The sequence below is a fragment of the Acinonyx jubatus genome, chromosome D3 (assembly GCF_027475565.1).
Source record: "Acinonyx jubatus isolate Ajub_Pintada_27869175 chromosome D3, VMU_Ajub_asm_v1.0, whole genome shotgun sequence".
In the NCBI taxonomy this organism is placed as follows: Eukaryota; Metazoa; Chordata; class Mammalia; order Carnivora; family Felidae; genus Acinonyx; species Acinonyx jubatus.
In genome coordinates, this window is record NC_069392.1 from 28,811,347 (window position 1) to 28,836,325 (window position 24,979).

The 24,979-nt window shown below is 50.0% G+C and overlaps 3 protein-coding genes across 19 annotated transcripts in view; 1 reads left to right on the forward strand and 2 right to left on the reverse strand.

Annotated features, from left to right (window-relative positions):
* The window catches only part of TXNRD2 (thioredoxin reductase 2), a 51,337-nt gene extending 49,873 nt beyond the window's left edge, over positions 1 to 1,464 (reverse strand). Inside the window, exon 1 of one of the 4 annotated variants that reach the window (XM_027049678.2) lies at positions 1,267 to 1,458. In XM_027049678.2, the coding sequence (XP_026905479.1) occupies positions 1,267 to 1,375 (109 nt within the window). In that variant the 5' untranslated portion in view covers positions 1,376 to 1,458. Of the gene's footprint in view, positions 1 to 1,266 lie in introns of all 4 variants that reach the window. The other 3 variants (XM_027049676.2, XM_027049679.2, XM_027049686.2) reach the window with 3 other exon arrangements.
* Positions 1,343 to 21,592, forward strand: COMT (catechol-O-methyltransferase). Of its 4 annotated transcripts, none has more exons than XM_027049687.2 (6): positions 1,343 to 1,479; positions 15,585 to 15,864; positions 16,622 to 16,815; positions 17,173 to 17,304; positions 17,578 to 17,702; positions 20,743 to 21,592. In XM_027049687.2, exons 2-6 carry the CDS (start codon positions 15,585 to 15,587, stop codon positions 20,984 to 20,986), a joined length of 975 nt encoding a protein of 324 aa, XP_026905488.1. In that variant the 5' UTR covers positions 1,343 to 1,479; the 3' UTR covers positions 20,987 to 21,592. The 4 variants fall into 4 exon arrangements, with proteins under 4 accessions (XP_026905488.1, XP_026905491.1, XP_026905492.1 ...); XM_027049690.2 differs by having other exon boundaries at positions 17,641 to 17,702; XM_027049689.2 differs by lacking the exon at positions 1,343 to 1,479 and adding an exon at positions 1,535 to 1,553.
* The window catches only part of ARVCF (ARVCF delta catenin family member), a 56,162-nt gene continuing 47,041 nt past the window's right edge, over positions 15,859 to 24,979 (reverse strand). For 5 of the 11 annotated variants that reach the window (XM_053205832.1, XM_027049671.2, XM_027049670.2 and 2 more), the window contains 4 exons: positions 24,869 to 24,922; positions 24,384 to 24,469; positions 23,667 to 23,783; positions 22,412 to 23,215 (listed from right to left, as the gene is read on the reverse strand). In XM_053205832.1, coding sequence (XP_053061807.1) covers positions 23,679 to 23,783; positions 24,384 to 24,469; positions 24,869 to 24,922 — 245 coding nt within the window. In that variant the 3' untranslated portion in view covers positions 22,412 to 23,215; positions 23,667 to 23,678. Of the gene's footprint in view, positions 16,432 to 22,411; positions 23,216 to 23,666; positions 24,496 to 24,868; positions 24,923 to 24,979 lie in introns of those variants that run through there. The other 6 variants (XM_027049675.2, XM_027049672.2, XR_008291589.1 and 3 more) reach the window with 5 other exon arrangements.

Genomic DNA, 24,979 nt, shown 5'->3' on the forward strand with positions numbered 1-24,979 from the left:
CCTTCCCCTTGCTGCCCAAGGGTCATGGAGGCAGAATCTTTTGTGTTGCCCAGGTAGAAACAAAAAACTCCACTCCAAGGCCACTCCATTCTGCCGTAAGGCCAAGGTTACAGTGGCCAGAAGGGCCCTGGGCTCGTGGCAGCAGCAGCAGCAGCAGCTCCTATTTATGCATCTTTTACTCTCACCAAGTGGGGTGAGGGCCCCACTGCACAGCTGCGTTTAATCCTCATGAACATCCCACCTTACTCATGCAGCAAGGAGTCTTTCAAAGATGGGGTATCCTGGCCAAAGTCCCAGGGGTCAGCAAAGCCACTCTAAGAACAACTCCATCTCCCCACCTCCCAGGCCTCTGCAGGGCCACTTGATCCCCTAGGCTCCCTAAGGCCACACAACTTTGCCCATCTACACATGCTGTCAGCTTCATTCCACTGCTGGCAAGCACCCTGCTGCTCTTCCTCCCACAGCCACCACCTCTGAAGGAGGCCTCATCCCTTCCTTTCACAGGCCCCTCAATGCTGGTTCCCCATGGGGAGTCATCCAGGGACAAGGTCTAGGAGTCGGTCACTGTGCAGGCATGTGGTGGGGAGATGTCACCACATGTGGGACTGGCCATGCCACCATGGCAGATGTGGTGGCACTGTGGCCTGCTCTGGGGACCCTGACCTGCAGGCTGGGTGCCAACCCTCCTGTAAGCCCCAGCACGCAGCCCCTACTCTGGAGCCTGGGGCCATCCCTTATGCCTGGTGTACGGTTAATAACCTGGTTTGGTTAATGATCCTTGGGGGCTCCAGGAGGACTGGCCAGGGATTGTCTCCTCCCCAGGGCACCTGCACAGCACTGTAAGCAGTGAGCCCATCAGTTTGGAAGTCTCCCGTCAATGATTCTAAGCAGTGCAAATACTGAGCACCTGCTGTGTGTGGCCACTAGGGACTCAGGGAGGAGGTGGCCAAGTCTGACTAATGGGGTGTGCAGGTGATGGCGCCTGGTAACCTCAGGAGGTGAGTCACAACCGCCATAATCACCAGGACTATATACTTGGCTGGGGGTGGGGCTGCAAGCACAGGTCATTTCACCCAGCAGAACCTCCAGCGGCGTCCCGCAGCTGTTTCCCCATCTGGAAGGGGGATTGGAGAGCCTGGAAACCTGCAGACTCCTGTCCCAGCCCAGAATGCTGCCCGCGGGGACACCCCCACGTGGGCAAACCCTGGAGGACGCCCCCCCTCCTGGACGACCCCCGCCCGGCGCAGAGAGCCCGCCCCGCCCTACCTGCGGCTCCCCGTGCCGAGCCCCGCACCCCGCCCGCCGTGGCCTGTGTCCGCCACCGGAAGCGCCCGCCGGGTCCCCGCAGCGCAGCCGCCATCGCCATCACCGCCATAGCCACGCGGGGCCTCTCGGTGGCCCGGGGCTGTCCGCGGCGCTGCCTGCGCCGGCCCGGGGCGGGTCCGCCTGGCCAAGGACGCCGCCGCCGCCGAAGGCGAAGTGAGTGAGCTGGCGGACCGCGGGGATCCGGCCTTGGGTGGGGTTCTACGGACCCGGGACAGATCTGACATGGGGTGGGTGGGGTCTCCGGACCTATGGTGGATCTGATCTGGGGTGGGGAGGGGGGCTCTTCTTCGACCTGGGGCGGACCTCATCTGCGGTGGGGGGGGTGCATCTGATCTGGGGTCTGTTCTGGGGTGAGGAACTCCGGATGCGGGGTGGGAAATTAGGATGCCTGTGAGAAAGGATCCGACCTTGGGTGGGAATCTCTGGACGGAAGGGACTGTGATACCAGACTGGGTTGAGGGAGTAGCAGATCTGTGTTGGAACGGGAAGATCCGACTTGGGGATAGGGTTCTAGACAAGGATAGGGGATCCGGCCTTCTATAGGGGATCTAGACCTCAAGATGGGGCTATCTCCCGGGGGGAGTGCTTTGACTTGATGGGCTTGCAGAGGTCACACTTGATCTTTGAGCTGGGATCAGACGCTTGGGAGTGGGAGAATTGTGGGTGTCAAGGCCTGGAGGAGCTCAGTGACAAGTTTCCCCCTGGAGGCCTGATGGGCTGACCCCTGGGGTACCTCCAGGCTTTTCCTTTCAGGGAAATGGCTGCCATGAGGGAAAGGAAATGACTGGAGCCCAACACTCCAGCAAGGGCTAGGTGAGGGTGGTGTGGCCCCATCCCCATGTGAGAATGTTGAGAAAGAGGAAGTCACTCCAGAATGGACCTGTTATACCAGCCTTTCAGTTTTTAAAGTCAGGGACTTTTCTTGACCAATTGCCTGGGACTGAGCTTCCCTGACTGCCTACTGCCTGCTGCCTCCCAACTCCCAGAGGTGCTCTGAGGAGCAGTGTTGGGCCTAGTGGGGAGAGAAGTGCCATAGACGAACACAGCTGGTCACTAGTTACAGCAGTAAGGACAGATTTTATTCAGTAACTACCCACAGTAGGGGAAAGAGCTGAGCTCCATTCAGATTTGTTCAGAGGCACTGGGCCTTTCAAAGGAAGAGTCAATGAGTGGGGGAGGGGGATGGCAGGAGTGAGTCAGGGAAGTGAGAAGTTACGAAAAGTGGGAAGAGGAAGCTGGTCTGTGTAACACCCGTTTGGATGTGCGAAGTCATGCTTATGAAAGCTCCCACAGCGACTTGGAGATGGAGCCCTATCCTCAGGTGTTTGCTGGAACAGTCACTTCTTTGGGAAGCCTGGAGTTTTCTCTGGCATGCACCTTAAGGGGGCTAAGGTCATGCTAAGGATGCAACTTTGAGCTGTTAGATGCTATTTAGTGTTTGTTCAAGTCTTTATAGGCCAAGGTTGAGGCCTAGTTGAGAAGAAGGCTCAGAGGAGCCTGGATAGAGTTTGGTCAAGGAAAGAGTCTTTGGCAGGTCTCTCCCTCTTGTTAAAGGAAAGAAGAGATGTTCTTTCTGCTGAATAATATAAGCCCATTTCCATTTGATCACCTTTTGTTGAACCATCTGTTGCAACTTGCTAGTAGAGGGTACTTGCTGGATGGTGCCAGTGATCAGGCATTTAATGAGGGGCATTTCTATGGGAACAGAAAGAAAAGCAAAGATTAAGGGTTGGAACTGACCGTAAACCTGATTTTTGAGTCCCACAGATGGCCAGTTGGGAAGAGTTTAGACATTGACCCCTAACATCTCTAGGTTGTGGAGTGAGGACTATTGTGGAAATCCGGTAGATTTCCCAGTTTGCAGTTTTGAGTGTTTATGGTCATATAGTATAGACATCAGTGTCACAGTCAAGATTATTTCTCCAAGCAGAGCATGGAAGATGTGGGAATTCCCATGGACTTCTGAGTGGCCCATGCAGCTGCAGCTCCAGGAATGAAGGTGCACACTCATGATTTGTTGTATGATGAGCTCTTTGAGAGTTATATCAAATTGTCTTCATGCTTCAGCATGCGGGACTCTTTCAGATCCTGGAGGAAAAAGGGCAGCAACAGGACAACTGGAGTCCCAGGAAGGGTCTGGGCAGTCAGGTTTTAGTTCTCAGTGATGCCAAGTCAGGAGGGAAGGGAGAAAAATTGGAAACATCAATTTGGAGAATTGTAGTGAGATGCTGAAGGAATCTAGAAGAGCTGAGGGTTGGGTAAGGGCTGACAAAATATGTAAGATGGAAGAATGCAGTCCAGTTCATAGGTAGTATAGTAAAACCTCAAACACAATAAACAGGATTAGAATCTGATAACCCACAAGTTTGTATTATTCTTTTCCATTGAGATATAACATTTCCCTCTGCAGCCACTTCCCTTTTTGATCAAAGATAATCACACAAAGATTATTTTTGTTTACAAAATCATTCTGGTCTTGTTAAATTTGGCCTGATTATTTACATAAGTGCAGCAAAAATGGCAATTGACCACATAGGCCTTGTTAAGTTTGCTTTGTGGAACTTTTTATGGGGAATCTCAGATTGGCATTTTAAAAGCCTTTCAAGGCTAGGAAGCCAAAACAAGAACTCACTATCAGTTCACCTGTAGATTTGGGTGAGTTCCTCTCTACTCAAGGTCCCCCAAATACCTTAGGGTTCCTGGGTCTGCCAGGAAGGGATGTTCCTTACTCACCTTGGGAGTAAGGCTAGGATCTTCTGTAAGCCAAGTACAAGCCTGGTTTTTTCAAGAGGGCTTTGTAAGCACTGCCTCCTTGTAAAATCAACTGTAGTTCTCAAAACTGTCTGGTCATGTCTGATTCCATGCGTCATTTTCAAATATGACATTCCTTGGTTATATAATCAGCCTTTTCAAGTTATGTCCTATCACAAAGAGGACAGGTTCTTACTGAATCTATGCAAATAACTATATTGCCATGAAAATAAGAATACTTAATAATAGTTCCCAATTTTTGGAGAAACGGAGAAAAAGATAAATGCTTTGGTTTTGTTTACAAAACTATTAACTTGCTGGAGTGTTACGACTCACGGGTAGCTTAAGAGAAAAAAGAAGGGGTGCCTGGGTGTTTCAGGCAACTGCCTGAATGTAGAGTGTATGACTCTTGATTTCAGCTCAGGTCATGATCTCACGGTTCGTGAGTTTCAGCCCTGTGTTGGGCTCTGTGCAGACTGTGCGGAGCCTACTTAGGATTCTGTCTCTCTCTCTCCCTCTTTCAACCCCTCCCCTGCTTGCTCATGCACACGCACCCATGCACTCAATCTCTCTCTCTCTCTCTCTCTCTCTCTCTCTCTCTCTCAGAATAAATACACTTAAAAAAAAGTGGGTTTTTTTTGAACCCGGAAAATAGAATACTAAAGAGCCAAGAATATTCCAGACTAAAATCATACAAAATTATAATCATCCTTTATCAGTTTATTCTGTTCCATGTAGTTAATTCTTGTCCTGCTTGATCTTGGTTAGTTTCATGAGCCCATCAGTTTCTCCACTAGAGCTCTGGAAAGCCTTACTCAGTCCCATAACATTTCAGAGTTACTGAAGCAAGGCCATCAGAAGTCTGTACCCCAGGTACCTGTCATATTCCTTACCATGGATCTTGGAGACAGTCCCTTCCGGTTGAAGACAAACCACTCTGGCCTGTAGCTGATCGCAAATGCTTTTGCAGAAGCAGCAGAGCAAAACAAAAACTATCTGTGGGTGACAAAGACTTAAATGGCCAGGGGTTAAAGATTTGATGAGAATCCCTTGTAAAAACACCACCACTGGGGCACCTGGGTGGCTCAGTCAGTTGAGCTTCCAACTCTTGATTTCTGCTCAGACTATTATCCCAGGGCTTGAGCCTTGGGACTCTTTCTCTCTCCTTCCCACTGCTCCTCTCCCCTGCTAACGTGCCCACCCTCTAAAAAAATTAAAAAAAAATTTTTTTTTTAAGTTTATTTTTGAGAGACAGAGCATGAGCGGGGGAGGGGCAGAGAGAGAGGGAGACACAGAATCTGAAGCAGGCTCTAGGCTCTGTCTGAGCTGTCAGCACAGAACCTGATGTGGGGCTTGAACTCACAAACTATGAGATCATGACCTGAGCTGAAGTCAGATGCTTAACCAACTGAGCCACCCAAGTACCCCTCTCTAAAAAAATTTTTTAAATAAATAAATAAATAAAATAAGTAAAAAACACAACTGATAATAAAACTTGGTCATTTCTATAACATCCATACCATATTAACTGGAATTATGACTGATAATATCATACCAGGACATTTCCTGGTCTCTGAGGGTGCTGGCAAATTTATAGGAACTTTATATGATTTCTGACATCCTTATATTAATAACATCTATTCATAAAAACATCATTTTTGGAAGGTTGAGCCACATGTTTTATCTGACAGTGCCTTTCAGGAAATCCAACAGGTCAATTAAAATTAATTAGTTTGGGGCGCCTGGGTGGCTCAGTCAGTTAAGCGTCTGACTTCCACTCAGGTCACCATCTCGCAGTCCGTGAGTTCGAGCCCCACGTCGGGCTCTGGGCTGATGGCTCAGAGCCTGGAGCCTGCTTCCGATTCCGTGTCTCCCTCTCTCTCTGCCCCTCCCCCGTTCATGCTCTGTCTCTCTCTGTCTCAAAAATAAATAAATGTTAAAAAAAATTAAAAAAAATTAATTAGTTTAACATGTCTTTTTTACAAGGTGAAAGAACAGATCCTTTGAGATCTTCCAGAGACCCTCTAGGAAATCCCAAAGCGAGCTTGAAATCAAGAAGATCACTTAGAATTTGATTTGGGGAAAGTAGAGTTGTCAAAAATGTCAAAAGGTTTGCATGCTTGACTAAATAGGATCCCAGGTCACTATGAAACAATATTTGGTTATTTACTTAACCAAAGTGTCAATAAAAGAATCGAAAAGTAAATATTGGAGATAACATGATTGTAAAAACAAAAACAAAACCAAAACAAAAATTGGCTCTTTGGATAGTGAGAAGACCAGGTCCTCTTAAGTAATCAAGAACATGGTAATAACACAAAACACAGGAAATTATTTTGATAAGATAGAGGATCTTTATTTCCTCAAAAGGTAAAGATTGGTAAAGATTACTCAAAGGGTAAAGAAAAGCCTTTTACAATTTCTCATTAAAAGCAGACCAGTGATTCAAGAAGTTTTGTTGCTTTAGCAGAAAGAAAACCAAACTCTAGTTTTGCGTGAGGATGTTATTGATAGTAAAGCTCATTTCAAAAACTATATATGAATCCATTTAATCTTAGCCAGCTTGGATCTCATAACATAAAATTCTTTTTACCACAAATTTTATACAACTTTCTATATCCATTCAGGTTTTTGTCCTATACTTTCCCCTTTTGAAAATGTAACTCCAGGACAAAATCACTATCCTTTCCTTAACAAAAACAAATTATACATTCTTTGCATACTTTTCATGTGAAACACATCCTATTTTTCTCACATTCTTTGTTTACAAAGTTGTTTCCCTTCACTCTTATTGTTTCTAGTAGTTGTTTTATTTTCATATGATTATAATTTTTAGCCATTTGCAACATTTATTTTATAGATAAAGCAAGGAAGTAGATAATTGTGAATGGTCAGCCATACACTGGTATTCTGTAACAGATTAACAAATTTTATGAATATGCCATTTTGTAATCTGTAGAGGTATATACTCTGAATAGTACAAATTTTTTTAACGTGGCAAGAAGAACATACTTATTAACAGACCCAAATATCATTAGCCTTCTGTACCATATAAAAACAAGAAGTCAAGAGTATAAAACTTAAACTATAATTAGTAATGAATGTTCCAGCACTTTATCTTATGTAAAAATTATTTAGATAGTCAAAGAATATGTATTATGTAACCTAACTTGGCAAAACTCTAAGGCTACAAATTACCAGAAAGATTTTGGAGACAGTTTTTAGGCAGATACATATATATGTGTGTGTATGTATATATATTTTTTAGCAATATATATATATATATTTTTTTTAAAGTAACGTCTTAGCCATGTGTGTACATATATATATATATATATGTGTGTGTGTGTGTGCATATATATATATATATATAACTTTAGCCATATGTTGTATATATGTATGTACATATATATATATATATATATATATATTTTTTTTTTTTTTTTTTTTTTTTTTTAAGCAATCTCTGTCCCCAGCATGGGGCTTGAACTCATGACTCCAAGATCAAGAGTCACATGCTCTACCAAATGAGTCAGCCAGGTGCTCCTAGGCAGATATATTATAAAGCACAATAATTGTTAAAATAAAGTTTGTCAGAATAGGGACTTAGTTTGATGAAAATCAGATTTATCATTTGTACAATCCTAAACCTTGAGTAGATAAAATATTAGCTTATTTGACTAGGAAACCAAGTGGAGTAAAAATGTATGTTTGTGAGACACCTGACTGGATCAGTTGGTGACTCTTGATCTCGGTGTTGGGGGTTTGAGCCCCATGCTGCATATAGAGATTACTTAAAAATAAAATCTTAAAAAAATATATATGTTTGCATTCCATTTAATATTGATAACACTAAAGATACACCTGTTTCATTAAATCAACAATATTAAGCCAGTCTTCTGTCATAGATTACTCAAATTATGTTAACCTGAGAAACAGTTGAGTTGGTTCTTATATTTCTGAGAGTTTTGGGGAAGATTTAGTTTATGTAAGTACTTATTTTTCTCTAAGCCAATTAGGATAGAACTACTTTAAGGGATTTTATAAATTAATTTGGTAATATCACCTGGAGGTAGAGAAATACCATACATACATACACACATGTATGGACGTACATACATACTTACATACATAAACATACAGATGCAAATAGAGATCTCATGGTTTTCATTTAAAACTTTTAGCCATGCATCAGGCATAAATACAATTATACCAAACTCACTAGTTTATATAAGAGTTGGACCTTATGTTTCTGGCAGATAGAGCAGGTTAGTTACCTGTTCAATAGGAAGGCTAAAGCTTTTCACTAGTGTTCACGGAGGAGGCCTTTAAGATCTTTTTGCCCTGATCTATAATCTTATGGAGGCCATGTTTGTTTCCAGTTTGCTTTTTTTTTTTCAACCCCAGTGAGTTACTTTGTTACTCAGCAAGCCCTGTGAGTTACTCAGTGAGTTACTCAGCAAGCCCTGAGTCCTTTGAGAGCCCCCAGTGGGGCAGGGGGTCTACATGCCAGTGACTATGGGAGCTGAGGGGCTGGAGGGAAGGGGAAGGTATGGCAGGGTGGACTGGGAGGAGGAGGGAGGGGCTTGCAGGGGTCATATCAGAGGATGTAATGTTGCTGGAGGGGGAGCAAAGGTGGTAAGCTAGGAAGGAGGAGAAGAGTGGATGGAAGGGAGAGGTCTCAGAGGAGCCACTAGGGGAGATCAGCAGTTTCCCACGGAAGCCATTGAAGTTCCAAATTATCCTTAGTAAAGTCATGCCAACAGGAAAGGAAGCAGACAGAATTAGCACCATGGTGGCATATTGTCAGCAGGGGTGCAAGAAGGGGGTTTCAGGGGGCACCTGGGTGGCTCAGTCAGTTAAGCATCCGGACTCTTGGTTTCGGCTCAGGTCATAATCTCATGGTTTGCCCCACATCGGGCTCTGCGCTGTCAGCAGAGCCTGCTTGGGATTCTCTCCTCCTCTCTGCCCCTCCCTCTGCTCACGTGCGTGCTGTCTCTCTCAAAATAAATAAATAAACGTTAAAAAAAAAAAAAAGAAGAAGAAGAAGAAGGGGGTTTCAATCTACTGAGAAGCTCCTATAGGAGGAGCAGGATCAACCAGAGAGACAAAAAGGCCTCCCCAGAAGCCAGGAAGGACTTCCAGCCCAGGAGCTACCTTCTGGAAACTCCTCCCACCCACCCTCCAGAGTATATTCAGAATCATAGAATCAAAACCTGTCCTCACTGCTGTAATGGACATTTGTTGGGAGCACTGGATCAGGAGTCCGAATCGCTACCAGACTAGTGAGCAGTGAGCAGCAGACCAGAGATGGGACAAAGGTCCCTGTGGGTGCTGCCATCCAACCTTTGAAGAGTGAAATGGGGAGTCCGTGTTCAGCTTGTACCCAGGGGCAGGGCTGAAACCACACAGTTGCTGGGGCTTGCTGATAGTGCCCATGAGCTGCCAGAACTTCCCCAGTTCCCAGGCAGAACGGGATCTTGGGCTCTGTCCTGTAGGGCTGGCCTTGCCACAAGTGGCCAAGTATGGCTTGGCCATAAGGAAGGTTGGGGGGTGGGTGTTATTTTTGACATCTGGGGAAAGAGGTCTAAGAGAGGGACGCTGCATATACACTGTAGGCCCGTTGGAAGGAAGTACACAGGGCAAGTGGACTCTGCTGTGATAGGAAGACCCCTTCCCCTGCCTCCAAGGACCCCGAGTGTACAGGCAGGCGTCCCTCCCTGGTGTCTATGCAGCTCCCCACCCGCTACACTCCACCCCCCCCCCCCCCCAGGGGCAGACAGCTGGAGGGTGGAGACAGACTCCTGAGTGCCTGGGTGCCCCAGGGAGATGAGTGCAACAGTTGTTTTTCTGGATCTTGCTTCCTTACTGGGGAATGGCACGTCCCTATTCCTTTTTTGGAACAGGGAGGGCCACAAACAGGGTTGCCGGTTTTGTCTTCCACTGTTTTCTTTGGACTGTAGTAAAACATACAGAAGTCAAAATTTGCCATTTTAACCTTTTCAATGCTACAGTTACACAATTCAGCGGTATTAACTACATTCATGTTGTGTACCCATCGTCACCATTTCCAGAACTTTTTCATCCCCCCCAAACACAAACCCTTTACTCATTCAACAGTTCCCCCTCCCCCACCCCAGCCCCCAGCAGCTTCTATTCTACTTTCTGTCTCTATGGATTTGCCTTTTCTACTTATTTCATGAAGTGGAATCACACAGTGTCTATCCTTTTCTGTCTTTTTTTTTTTTTTTTTTTTTTACATAGCATGATGTCTTCCGAGGTTCATCCATCCATGTAGCAGAATGAATAATTGTCTCATTCATTTTAATGACCAAGTACTAGTCCATTGTACGGACACACCACATTTTGTTTATCCATTCGTCTGTTGATAGATGGGCTGTTTTGAATAATGCCTCTATGAATATTGGTATGCAAATATCGGTTCAAGTCCCTGCTTTCGGTTCTTTTGCGTATGTACCCAGGAGTTGAATAGGTGGTCATATGGTAATTCTATATTTAACTTTTTGAGGAACCACCAAACTGTTTTCCACAGCAGCTGCACCATTTTACATTGCTGTCAGCAGTGCACAAGTGTTCCAGTTTTCCCACATCCTCACCGTTTGTTATTTTACACACACACACACATGTCTTTAAAAAAATTTTTTTTAACATTCATTTATTTTTGAGAGACAGAGTGAGACAGAGCATGAGTGGGGAAGAGGCAGAGAGAGGGGGGTACACGGTATCCAAAGCTGGCCCCAGGCTCTGTGCTGACAGCTCAGAGGGCTCAAACTCACAGACTGTGAGATCATGACCTGAGCCGAAGTCAGACGCTTAACCGACTGAGCCACCCAGGCGCCCCCGTATGTATATATTTTTAGAGGGAGAGTGAGAGAGCACATGCAAGTGGGAGAGGAGCAGGGGGAGGGAGAGAGAGAATCCCAAGCAGACTCCACACTCAGCGCAGAGCCTGACACAGGGCTCAATCCCAGGACCATGAGATCATGACCTGAGCTGAAATCAAGAGTCGGACACTTAACTGACTGAACCACCGAGGTGCTCCTGTTATTTTCCGTTAAAAAAAAAAGAAGAAGAAGTTTGTTTTTTTTTTAAATAGCTCTCCTGGGGTGCCAGATTGGCACAGTCGGTTAAGTGTCTGACTCTTGATCGCAGCTCAGATCATGATCTCACAGTTCATGAGTTCAAGCCTTGTTTCGGGCTCAGCGCTGATGGCACAGAGCCTACTTGAGATGCTGTCTCTCCTCTCTGCCCCTCTCCCGCTTGTGTGTGCACATTCTGTCTCTTTCCCCAAGTAAATAAATAAACTTAAAAAAAAAAAAAAGATAAAAAACAATAGAAAAGAAAATAGCCATCCCAATGGGTAGTATGAAGTAGTATCTCATGTGGTTTCGATTTGCATTGCCATGAATAATGATGTTGGGTATCTTTCCATATGCTTACTGGTCATTTGTGGATCTTTGGAGAAATGTCTATTCAAGACCTTTGTCCATTTTCTAATTGGGTTGTTTGTCTTTTTGTTGTTGCATTGTAGGAATTCATGATTTGCAAATATTTCCTCCCATTCTATGGGTTGTCCTTTGGTTCTCTTGATAGTGTCCTTTGATGCTTTTAATTTTAATGAAATTTAATTTTTTTTTCTTTTGTTACCTGTGTTTTTGAAGCCATATCTAAGAATCCATTGCCAAATCCATGGTCGTGAAGATTTACTCCTATATTTTCTTCTAAGACTTTTATAGTTTTAGCTCTGAAAGTCAAGTCTTTGATTGATTTTCAGTTAATTTTTGTATGTGGTGTGTGGTAAGAGTCCAACTTCATTCTTTTGTAGGGGAATTTATTTGTCCCAGAACCATTTGTTAGAAAGACTGTTCTTTCCCATTGAGTGATCCTGGCACTCTTGTTACCAAATCATTTGATCATGGCACCTGAGTGGCTCAATTAGTTATGCTTCCAACTCTTGATTTCAACTAAGGTCATGATCTTTCAGTTGTGAGATTGATCCCTTCATCGGCCTCTGTGCTAGGCCTGAAGCCTGCTTAAGATTCTCTCTCCCTCCCCCTCTGCCCCTCCCCAACTCATGCTCTTGCTCTCTCTTACAAAGGAAAGGAATGGAAAAGAAAGGGAAGGGAAGGGAAGGGAAGAAGGAAATAATTTGATTATAGATATGGGTGTCTGTTTCTGGCCTCAGTTCTGTTCTGTCAGTCTATATGTTTATCTTGTGCTAGTACCACACTGTCTTAATTACTGTAGCTCTGTAATAAGTTTGAAATTAGGAAGTATGAGTCCTCCAACTTTATTCTTTCTCACAATTGTTTTGGCTATTCAGATTCCAAATGATCTTTCGAATGGATTTTTCTATTCTTGCGAAAAATGCCATTGGAATTTTGATAGGAATTGCATTGTATCTGTAGATGACTTTGGGTGGTATTGACATCTAAACAATACCAAATCTTGCAGTCCATGAACATGGGATGTATTTTTGTTATGTCTTCATTTCTTTCCTGCCCTCATGATACTAAATGTATCATCTATGGAGGCCTTATAAAGCTTCTTCAGTGAAACACTGAAGCCCATGAGCAGCTTTTCTTTGCCCACCACTGCCCTGAGGTCAACAGCCATGAGAGATAGGAATCCCAGGATCCTGCATTAAAGTTTTGCCTCCAGCCCTCAATGTAGTCAAGAAGGCATGTATGAAACTGTGCTCAGTGAGCCACTTCAAAACTTACTTTATGGCCTGTTTGAACATACATAAAACAGAGAGGATCTGAGCATGCCATTTGGCTTCCATACCCTGGCCTTTTGGCCAGGGTTGAGTTTCCTTTATCCTCCTGATGATCCCTCCTCCCCTTGTGGTGGTTTAAAGTCCCATCATTGTGCTTTCTGTTTGCATGTCTGTTAGGTAACCAGGACTCAAGGTCAAAGCCAAGCCTCCCTTCAGGTGTGGCCCCTCCCTGTGCCCTCCTGTCAGCCCTGAGGAACACAGTGCTGTGCAAAGTTATGAACAGACAGACCTAGAGATTAGAGACTTAAAAGCCAAATTTTTAACAGAATTCAAGTATTATGGAGATTGAAATTTATAGTTTATGACTCCAGGGTCCAGCAAGTAATTGATTATTTAAGTGTAATATTACTTCTTATTTTTGATATATATTTCCAACCTTTATTGGATATTTTTTTAAATACAGAGAATAAAACAACATGACACATTATATCATCGCCCAAACACTACTATGAGTATTAACAGGAATGCTAACAAACACAGATGTGTGGTTAGGAAATCCTAAGCAGTGGAAAGTTCTGGCTCCTTCAGGCTGCATGGGCCTCCCCTCATCGGTCCCTGTCATCTGTCCCCTAGAAAAGAGAAACTCTGCCCTTATCCACTGTACCCACCCCCCACCCCGTGTCCCCTCATCTGCCTCCTGGGTTATGGTGCATGCTGCCCTGCGGGAGCCCTTTCCCAGGGTGGCCCCTGGAGCTATGGCAGACAGAATACCCGATTCACACTTTCTGGCATGGTGGGACCCAGGGCACACCGCAGGCAGGGGCACCCCACTGTGGTGCCAAGGCTTGCCATACCTGCTCTGGACTTTGGGCCTTCTGGTGTAATCTGTGTATTTGCCCTCTTGGCCCCTTTTTCTCTTTGGATCATCTTTTTCTTATTGATTTGTATGTGTTCTTTGTAACTCACTCTTGGTCTTCTATGTCATTTCCAAATTTATAGTTATTTTCCTGGGGAAATATGGCTTAAGCAAAGTGGTTCATTCATTTCTCCTGCTTTTCATAAGGGACAGATGCACATCCTGTCATAACTTGCAGGGCAGTGCTGATGAGGACCAGGGAGACTCTCCCTGGTGTCCCTGGCCGGGTGACACTGCAGGGGACCTCTCACTACCTCTTTGGGGCCTTTTGCTCTCAGAGGATGGAAAAGTGAAGTGCTGCCCTGGTGGGCAGGGCTGGCCTTTGGGAAGGGGCCCAGATATCTGGACCCTGGTCATTTTTAGGCTACAGTTTCTGTTGGTGTTTATCTAAAGGCAAACGAATTCTGCACAAATGTTATCTGTCTTGCTGCTGAGCTCAGAGAAGGAGCACACAGACCCCTCAATCGGCATGGAGGGCAGGAGCCGGCTATGAGAGTGGCTCTGAAGGTCAGGGTAGCACTGGGAGCAGAAGAGCAAGTGTGGGCCAAGGAACCGGGGCCACTGCATGTGCATACTCCAACCTGTTGCCAATACATCCACTCTGCCTTGTGTAAATAGGCCACATGGCCAATACCACCAGCATCTGGGTGTCTACACTCACCTGGGGCAGAGTCTCAGCTTCCTGTTCATCCTCTGCCCTGTTCTCCAAGCCACCACTGTCTCCTCATGGTCCAAGGTGTGGGGGTTTGGAGCCCTCAATGGTCCTCAAAGTGCTCTTCCCACTGAGGCCCTCAGTCTGCCTGCTCTCCCTGATGTGCCTTTCCAAATGGGAGCTTCTGGGAGTGCAGAGTCCTGTATGGTGGTGGCTGTGGTTCAGCAAGCCTTTCCTGTGAATAATCTGTGGCAACCATGGGCCCCAACAGAGGCTTCTGTGTTCCTCTTTATTTTGTCCTTAACCATTTTATAAGGGGTCTGGCCTGAAATCTCAGCATCTACCCTGAATATCTTGAACTCTGCTCTGTGCTAATGAGGAACCCAGGGCTGAGTGGCTCAGCCTTGTCTGTGTCTCCAGGGCCCCACCTGACTGGGTCCCGAGCTACCTGCCTACAGGGTGGCTTGCCAGGGGAGGTTGTGCCACACTTGTCGTTAGTTGTCTGATAGAGCTGGCATGTCTCGCTTACCTATGGTATAGGCGGCAGGACTGGCCTTCATTCTGGGACAGACACATGACATGTGGCCATCCCTGAGGGGAGTGGTGAGTGAGTCTATGCCCTGAGTGCCTGGCCTGGGGACCGCCTGTGTTCTTACCTGAGAACTCACTTAAAGGGCCACACAAACCTCCTGAACTGTTCCTGGTGTGAGCACCCAAGGGAGCTGCACACAGGACAGAGCCTCCCCTGTGCCCACCTCTGTCAGAGCAGCAGCTGACCCAGGCTGTCTGGGAAAGCACCCAGGGAGGAGAGCTGTGATCAGCAGGTCCCCAGGCAGGATGGCCAGACATACCTACTCTGTGCACCTGATGGCACAGCCCTGGGGGCAGGAAGCTGTTTGGGGGCAGAAAGGTCTGCATTCCCCTGATGTTGAGATGAGCCAGGCAACTGGGACTCATAGCTAGCTTCTTGAACCCTGGGCCCCCATCAGCATTGGCAGCACCCCCAAACTGAGGAGAGTGTGAGGAAGCCAGGAGGGGCAGGTCTGCAGTTAACGCCAGGGTGGTTTGAGCTCCAGAGCTGGCTGCAGGGCTTCCAGGCTAGCCACAAGGCACTGAAGCCCGCTGCCTCCCGCCTGGCTCTCTGCCCTGCCCCTTCTCCCCCCTCTTTCTCACTCCACCCTATCCCTACCCCTTCTCAGATGCTGGAGGCCCCACCCCTGCTGTTGGCAGCCTTCTCATTGGGCCTGGTGCTGCTGGTGCTGCTGCTGTGCCACTCCTACTCGGGCTTTCTCCTTATCTGCTGGAATGAGTTCGTCCTGCAGCCCCTCTACAACCTGTTCATGGGCGACACCAAGGAGCAGCGCATCCTGCGTCATGTGCTGCAGCATGCGGTGGCCGGGGACCCACAAAGTGTGCTGGAGGCCATCGATACCTACTGTTTACAGAAGGAGTGGGCTATGAATGTGGGTGACAGGAAAGGTAGGCAAGCCCAGCCTGCAGGTAGCAGGCCTGGGAATGGAGATCCCCGATGGAGGAGCGCAGCCTGTAAAGGAGAGGCCTGTTATCACCCTGTTTCTGGATGCTGGGGTAGGGGCTTGTCTGGAGCCTGGAGGCTGGAGCTGATCACCCACCTTCCTTGGCCAGGGGCAAAGGCTGTGCAGAGACCCCAACACCCACATCGCTGTCCTCGTGGGGAAGGAGGGACGTTTGATAAACTGCCTGGGACCCTTCCTTGCCCCAAACCTACTCACCTACGAGTTGGTGGTAGGCCTGACACTGGCATGCCGTCTGATGGAGCTGGGTGAAGATGCAAGGCAGGCAGTGGGTTCCTGGCTGTCCCTGCTGGTCATGAGGGTGTACAGAGCTCCTTGGACTCTGCCCAGCGCAGGCACCAGGGCCGCCTCCTGACCTTTGGACTCCAGCCTGGGGCACAGGCATGTGCTGTGCTGCACTCCTGGGAGTTGGGCCCTCATGGGCAGGGTGGGGTGAGGGCTCCTACAGAGGGCAGCTCTCGTTTAGGACGAGTTGGGGTCAGCCAAGAATCATCTGAAAGAGAGGGACCAGAGTGTGCTGAGACCCAGAGGCCTGAGGGACCCTGGGAGTTTGGAGAGTGTGGGAGGGGAACAGGGGAGGCAGGCATCTGTAGGGACTGATGCTCAGTATGGAATGAGCAGGTCCAAGACCAGGAGTGGGTCACTTCCCTCTGCCTGTCCTCACCCTCTCATCTGCCCCGCAGGCCAGATCTTGGATGCAGTGGTGCGGGAGCAGCGCCCATCGGTGCTGCTAGAGCTGGGGGCCTACTGCGGCTACTCAGCCGTGCGCATGGCCCGCCTGCTGGAGCCCGGGGCCCGACTGCTCACCATTGAGCTCAACCCTGACTACGCCGCCATCACCCAGCAGATGCTGGACTTTGCAGGCCTGCAGGACAGGGTGTGTTGCTGCCCCAGAGTGATAAATGTGGACACTGAGACACCAGGGGTCAGGTGCAAGGGGGGAGGGGAAGGGTTTGGGTCGCCCCAATGCAGTTCAAGGCCACATTTATCCTGTTGTGCCTGGCCTCATGGCACCTCCTAGGCCAGGCTTCATGGAACCCCCAGCAGCTCTGTGAGGGAGGTCTTGCCAGCCCACTCCACAGAGCAGGAAACTCCCAGGCTGTCCTTGGAGGGAGGGGGTAGAGTGGAGACTTATCTTCCCAGAACCCCAGAGAAGACTGGTAAGGACACTTGAGTGTCCAGGAAGGGTAGCCTGTCCCATTTGAGTGTGGACACCAACAGAGTGCCGTTCCAGGTAACCGTTGTGGCCGGGCCATCCCAGGACATCATCCCCCAGCTGAAGAAGAAATACGATGTGGACATGCTAGACATGGTCTTCCTTGACCACTGGAAGGACCGGTACCTGCCAGACACTCTTCTCCTGGAGGTGAGCTCTGCACCCACCTGGTCCACATGGGCCTCAGTGTTGGTGGCTGGTGCAGGGGCCGCCCCAGGTGGCCCTGGTGGCACAGGTGATTTGGGCAGGCCCACCTGAGGTCACGGAGCATGGAGGGCCAGAGGAAGCCCCAGGGGTGGTGTGGAGATGGGAGGAAGATGGTTCTGGGCAAAAAGCCTTGGCTAGGCCCGCTAGGTAGCCTGTGCAGGGGTGGCAGGGAGGGGCAAACACTAACAGGGCATCTCCTGCCCATTTTCCCCAAAGGCTCCTTATTGTGCATCCCCCTGCACCCCTATCTCACCATCCTCATACCCCATCCCATACCAGCCCTTAACGCTGCTGCTTGGCCAGCCCCAAAGTGGTGACCAGGGAGGCTGCCTCATCCCCAGGTAGGACCCTGGATGGGCTATTAATGAGCTGACCCACGAAGCTTAATATTGATGACCGCTACCTTGTCTGTCCCAACTGGGCAGTCAAGATCACACTTAGTGGCTACTTGGCCCTCCACTGAGAACTGGGGAGGTTTTGCCCCACCACAGCCTCCCCACCTGGAGGCCAGCATGGAAGGGTCCCATGTTATCTGTGTCATGCTAACCCATCTCAGCTCGCACAGGGGCTGGTCACTCGGCCCAGGGAAGAGAGGCCATGAGCATGGTATGCATGGCCATTGGAGCCACGGCTGAAGGCTGGGCAGGACCTTGCACACAGTGAGTGGTTCTGGAGCAGGCATGGAGGGCCAGGTGCCTGGATGCAGCAGGAAGGAACCAGCCCTGGCCTGGGGTCTATGAGGGCACAGGATGTTTTGGGAATGTGGGCCAGAGCCATGTGTGGAGGGACTTGAATGCCACACAGAGTGGGGACATGAGGGGCTTTAAGCAGGTGAGAACAAGGTTAGATCTATCCTCAGGAAAGATCCCTGTTGGGGATAGTGGGGAGAGATGGCTATAGAGAGGGTGGTGCAGAGACCTGGAAACCTCAGGGAAGGGCTGAGAGTGGGGAGGGGATCCATGGCCTAGAAGTTGGACCAGTCACCTGCATTGGCTGAGATAGGTGGTCAGTGGAGGGATGTCAAGAAGACCCAAGGCCCAGGAACCAGGCAGCTGTGCTCCCCACACCCAGCACAGCTGCCTGGTGGAGGCCCAGCTCCAGGCCAGGGGCGTGAACCTGGAAATCTGGTGTGGAGGGCAGAGGCCAGGCAGCCAACCCAGCTGGGCCTGCACAGGGATTGGGGAAGGGATTTCAGCAGCTTTGGTGTATGTGATAATTACAAGGGCCTGCATTTATAGAAAAGTAGCAAATATTGCCATTTAGAAACTAGGAAACTAATAGTTTTCTCAGTGCTGCTTGTTCAAAGCTGGTAATTATCTCAAAAGAAAAGAAGTCATGAATTGGGAATGAATACTTTTTTAAACACACATTCCGAAGCCCTGCAGCTGGGCTCTGCGGGCCCTTGGTTTATGCTGGGTCAGCCTGGGGCTGCTGGCTGCTCTGAGGAGGCCCCACTGCCATGTCACACGGGCTCTCCACAGGGCAGCTTGAGTGTCCTCACAACATGGCGGCTGGCTTTCCCCACAGCCAGGAATGGGTGACAGAGACGGAAGGAACAATAAGGGAGCCATCGTGCCTTGTATAACCATCTCTGAAGGCATACGCTGCCACTTCTGCCTCCTTCTCTTTGTTACAAGACAGTCACTAAGCCTGGCACACACCCAGTGGAAAAGGAACCACAGAGTTTAAAAGCACCTCAAGTACAGGCTACCTGGTCCTCTGAGGGCTGTTTCCTCCCAGCAGGGGTTAGCACAACAGGTTTGCTCAGACAGGGTGGGCTTCTCCAGGGGGTCTGTGTCCTCCATCAGGAGGCGTGATGTGTGGTGAAAGGTGGGGTAAGTGCTGCCATTCACTCCCTTCTGACCAGTTTCTTCAAGGATGGGTAGGCCCCAGCACCCTCCAAACACATCCAAAGCTTCTTCCTTTCATTCCTTCTTTCATGGTCAGCTCGGGTTTTAGTGTCTGATGACTTGTCCCAGCTGAGGCCAGCAGTGCCTACTGAAGTCAGCTCCCGAGCAGCTCGACCCCACATATGAGGCTCAGAGCCCTACTCCTGGCTCACCTTGTCCATTTCCCGCCAGAGACCTCAGCTCCCCTTCTAGGGCCTGGGCCGGGGTGCCTTCTCCCGGATAGCTGTTTTAGGTTTTTCTGGCCAGGATTGCTAGGGAGTTTTCTTTTTAGAAGAGAAAACGCTCCATGCCTCACAGTGGTACTTTCTGTTTAAATTCTGGCTCATGGATTGTCCCTAGCCTCACTGACCTCACAGCTGTGTTTTCCACTCTGGCCAGAGGACCCTTGGCTTCCCCCACAGCCCACAGGCTGAAAGTGACTGTGGTCACCACCAGAACTGAGACCCTTGTAAGACTCTGTCCTAGGGCACATCCCTGGAGGTGTACAGAGTTAAATCCCCATGTTTTTAAATCACTTAGAGATGCCCATTGTGTGTGGTCCTGCTAGCAATTTGAGACACTCCTGGGGTCACTTTGATTTTGCTTCTGATGTTTGGCATTGCTTTTTTTTTTTTTTTTTTTTTAATTTTATGATCATGTGAAAAAGAAGCTCCATGCTTCCAAAGTTAAATCTAGGACAAGGCAACTGGTGTGTCCCATTGCCCTGGTCTGACCCTCTTCTACAGGCAACCATTTCCTCTCAAAGTTTTTTCTATTGTTTCCTATATTCTAGGCAGCCCCACCCCCAGCTCACCATCCTGGCTGGGTCCAGCTGCTGCTTCTTCCTTCTGTAGAGCCCAGGCCCAGGCATTGGTAGAGATAGGGTGTTCAAATGCCAGAGTTTGGGGATGTCCAGGGCAAACCCCCAAGAGGCAGGCTTCTTGGTGGGGATGTCTGCCCTGCCTCCACCCCCATCCCTCCAGGGTCACCCTCGTCAGGCATTAGGACCTCCAGTGACAGTTCACAGCAGCCCGTGCACTGGGCACCAGGCATCTCACCTGGAAGAACCATGTGTTCCTGGCACTGGGTGACTGAGGGCCCCACTAGCCTTGAATCAGTCCTGTGGCCTGAATCCTGGCTCCACTGCCTCCTCCATTTACTCATCCAGCTAGCATTATTAGCCACTGTGCATGCCCCATGTTGTTTTAGGGGCTGGGGATGCAGGACCTAACAAAGAGCAAAAGATTCGCCCTCACAGAGCCACATTCTGGAGGCAGGATTTGTGCTCAGCACAGCCCTTTCTTGGAGTGGCTGCTGCCAGGGAGGAGATGGAAGGCAGTGGGGAGACCCTCATGCCAGGAGCTGACTCCAGGCCAGACAGAGGCCAGTGTGTGGAGCCTCCACCTGGCCAAGAGCACCTAACCTCCCCATTTGTGGTTGGTTTGATGGGCACCTGTCACCCTCACCCCTTCCCACCATCTGTCCCCTGCAGGAGTGTGGCTTGCTACGGAAGGGGACAGTGTTGCTGGCTGACAACGTCATCTGCCCAGGAACACCAGAATTCCTGGCATATGTGCGCAACAGCAGCCGCTTTGAGTGCACACACTTCACCTCGTACCTGGAGTACTCGACAGCAGTGGATGGCCTCGAGAAGGCTGTCTACATGGGCCTGGATGGCCCAGCACAGCCTTGACCACCCACCCTGCTCCAGGCTCCCTTGCCAAGCCTGGTTATGAAATGCACAACAGATGCACTCCCGCCAACCCTGCTTTTGCAGTTCTGGGGTCTGTCCTCAATGTAGCACACTTGAGGCTTGTGAGGCCAAAGCCTGCCTACACTGGACCCTCTGCACGGCGACTCTGGGCTGTCACCACTGGTCCACCCTAAGTGCAGCCAGCTTACCATGCAAAATCACTGCAATACATCTGGAAAGTACGTTTGTAAATACCAATCAGGACAGGTGGTGCCTGTGATGGTGTCACTCACTCCCACCAGCATTTTCGATCAATTAGGTTTCTTACATCGACAGGTCCTCAGGCACTGACATATTCAGCAGACATTGGAAGTGGGGGCGGGGGGGGAGTTGGGAACATTTGGAAACTGTTGGGCTGTGCACTCAGTCTGTCCTTCAGGTTTGCCATCACCAGGTGGCAGCAATGCCTCAGTGATGGCACTGTGCCCAACAACTCCTATCCACTTGTGATTCCTACATTCTTTCACCTTCTTGTAAAGAATGAAACACAACTTTACTAACATCAGCTCAGTGTTAATAATCCTATATGTCAGTATCACATTTAAAAAATGCTAAAAGAGAAATTAAAAATCTAAATATTTAAATAAAAGAGATCAACTTAGTGCTTCTTTTTAACTGCTGCCCTGCTCCTTCTTTCCCGTGGTGCCACCAACTCTGGCACCACACCCAGTGTTCCCCTTCACTAGATGCTAATGCTGGCCTGGGGGCTCATGTGGCCAGGCTGAGGGTACCTGTTGCATCCCCATGGGAAAGTCCGTAGGCTGAGGTGAGCCCCCATCTGGAGACTGTCCCGGGAAACTGGAACAGGGCACTTGGTCAGCCTGTGTGTCCATTTCTGACGAAGCAGATACTAGGGAAAGGTAGACATGGGGCCCCACCACAGTGCAGGGTGTAGTCTCTGGCACCTGGCCCCTTGGGGTCCCTGGGTGGCAGTGAGTAGAAGCAACTTGCCCAGTCCTTCCTGGCCTTGTTTATGGAAGAGTGGGCTCAGACCAACTCTGGCATTTATAGATTGCCCAGCTAGCAAGTAATGAAGTAGAATTAGTTTGCATCTCTCTAAATCCACAGCTGCCTAAACCAACCCTGGCCCTCTGGCTCCCTCAGAGGCTTCTTAGGGATTCCCCTACCCACCCACCCCCCCCCAACCCCATCCTGGCTGAGCCCGCCTCCATGTAGACGAACCTCTGGCCAGGACACCACCCTGGGACCCAGGTCCCAGTTAACCACCCAGGAGCAAGCCCTCTCCTCTGAGAGTGTAGAAAGGGGATCACAGGAGCCTGGGAGTTCATGTGTGGAAACACTCCTGGGGCCTAGGAGCTGAGCCCCCTATGGACACCACCTCTACCCATTTCCCACCTGACAATCAGGGAGGAGCAAAAGATGTGAGCCATAGAAGATAGAAAGTTCCTTTGTTGCTTTTTTTAATTTTTAAATTTTCTTACAAAAATTTAGGTGTTTACCAATACAGTCTTATTTTGGTTTTGTTTTTAATGCTTTTTGTCAGTGTTCTTCTGTTTTTAAGTCACAAACAGCAGGCACTAGGCAGCAGTCCCCCGCTGCTGCCGAAGGTCAGTCCCAGAGGTGTGACTCAGGGCTCCGGCAGACAGGATTGGCAGCCATGGCCTGGGCCACAGTCGCTCAGAGAAGGCTCCTGCCACACTGGGCTCCATGTATCCGAGGGCAGGGTGGGGGCAAGCACAGCCTGACACCCACCTCACTGCCTCCAGAGCCTCTCTGCACGGCCAGCCCCTGCCCATGTTCTGTCTGCCATACAGGGTGAGACTCAGAGCCCAGTGGATCCCCTCCATCTTCCAGAGTTAAACTCCTTCCCTGAGCCCCTCTCCCTGCTAGACTCCTCTGGGGCCTTGCGCATACAAGAGCACATTCTTTTACATCACCAGCCCCAAAACAAAGCCCAGTGCCTTGTCCTGCCACCTCCCTGGGCCCCACCCTGGCAGCTCCACTGGCCTTCTCTCTCTCACTCACACACAGCACCATGTCAGTAAACAGCTAACTCAGCCTAAGGAGTTAGGAGGTGGGGCAGGAAGGGAGGTGTGTCCAGAATGTCCGGCCCTGGCTCCCAGGCGAGAGGCGCTGCCAACCCCTGGCGCCAGGGGGCTCCAAGCTCCACAGCAGGGTCTGTGAGGGCCGGCCCTGGAGTTCCCTTCTTCCCAAGATCAGATCCCTAAGAACAAATGGCTGGGCCCGAGCCCTAAGGAGGGAGAGGGGGAAGGTTGAGCAGGGTGGCCTGGTGGCTAGGTGGACCCCTCCACAGGCTATGCCAATGAAAATGTGGATAAAGGCGGCTGCTATGAGTGGTGCAGGCTGACCCCAAGAGTCTGGGCATCAGGGCCAATCTGACTTGCTGGTCCAGGGTGGGCACTGTGCTTACGGCATTTAAATGTGGGGGAACCATCCCTGCTCTCTGGCCTTATCTCCTCTGGGTCCTTGATGACCTGGGCTGGGACTGAAGACCCAGGGAAGCATGTCCCTCTCCGACCTCAGTCTGTCCATAAAATGGGCATTTAAGCCTGATGAGTTTGAAGTCAGGGTCCCACCAGGGAGCACGAAGGGAAAGAACATGCAGCCAGCAGAGATTAACAAGAAGCCCCTGCCCAGAGGACGGGAAACAGTTGAATGAAAAACCAGACGAGAGAACGTACCAGGCATGCAAGCTAGACCCAGGAGTCAACGGGCTGAGGCTTAGCGTCCCCCATGGCGTCCACCAGCCTGACCGCAGGCCTGCTGGGCCCAGGCGGAGCCTTCCTGCCGGGGTCGGGCTGCAGCGGACGGGCAGTGGGCAGGAGGGCGTTAGAGGCAGAATACAGCATGTTAGTCAGTGCTGACAGGTTGGGGCTGGGCCGCTCAGCGGGTAAGGCCGGAGACAGGGTGCACAGGAAGGGGAAGCTGAGCTAGTGTGGCTCACATAGATGTGGAGTGACACGTGGACACACACAGGCCTGTGCCCAAAGCCAGGGGACTGTCACAGAGTGGACTGGGAGGTGTTGTCATGGAGGCAGGACCATGGTGGGCCCTCACCCACTGCCCACTCACACACACAGGCAGAGAAAGATGAAGAAGACACACTTGCTCAGACTCCCCTGGCTCTGCGCATTGTTCTGGGCAGCATCCCTGTCCCGTGCCCCCTCTCTCCCAGTGCATGTGAGCTTCAAGTCACCTGTACCCATAGACTGACTCTGCTGGTAATGTTCCTGAGGCGGGAGGGCCGGTCCTCAGGCTTGATCTCCCAGCCCAACTGCCTTTCAGATGAGCTCCACCCCAGGCTGACTGGGCAGCCTAAACTCAGCACCTCGCCGGCGCCCCTCTCAGGCAAGCCCTAGCTATGCCACATCTCTAGGCACCTGCCCACAGCCACTTACTTTCAACGGTTCCTTCTCAGAGGCCTCCCCCGCAGGGTCACTGCCTCGAGCCCTCCGCTCCCTCCGGTCCACAGTAGAGTATCCATCTTGGGGTGGGGACATGAGGGGAACTCTGAGGGGCAGGCACCACAGGAGCAGATCTCCCTCTCAGCCCAGATGCAGGGGGGCCCACCTACCCTGCCCCAGCACTGTGCGGGAGGACTAGGTCAGGTCTTCTCACGACCCCTCCCATGATGGCGGCTCAGAACACACCAGCCCCCACCCAGTCCCCCGCAGCTGGCAGGCCAGACCCCAGCTAGGCACTGACCCCTCCCTGGCTGTCCACCCCCCTCACCAGCACCGCTAAACCAGATCTCTTCCAACCAGCACCTCCTTGGAAGACCTCTCCAGCACCAAACACACAAGACAAAACCACCTGGCCCATCTCAGCACCTCTCCCCTCCTCCTCCCCAGAAAACAAGACGCCCTGCATTATCTGCACTCACCTGGGCCAAGTGCCTCCATGGGAATCACGTCCCGGCTGCCCGGTTTCTCACCATCTGCAAGGCATAAGCCAGGTGGCTGGGGATACAGTGCAGTGGGGATACCAGAACAGA

What these genes read in the sequence shown, in the direction of transcription:
- COMT (XM_027049687.2), top strand. Translation starts at nt 15,585, where the DNA reads ATGCTGGAGGCCCCACCCCTGCTGTTGGCAGCCTTCTCATTGGGCCTG. An exon ending in CAGACACTCTTCTCCTGGAG is followed by an intron (nt 17,305 to 17,577) that starts GTGAGCTCTGCA and finishes TTTTCCCCAAAG; the next exon opens with GCTCCTTATTGTGCATCCCC. An exon ending in GGAGGCTGCCTCATCCCCAG is followed by an intron (nt 17,703 to 20,742) that starts GTAGGACCCTGG and finishes TGTCCCCTGCAG; the next exon opens with GAGTGTGGCTTGCTACGGAA.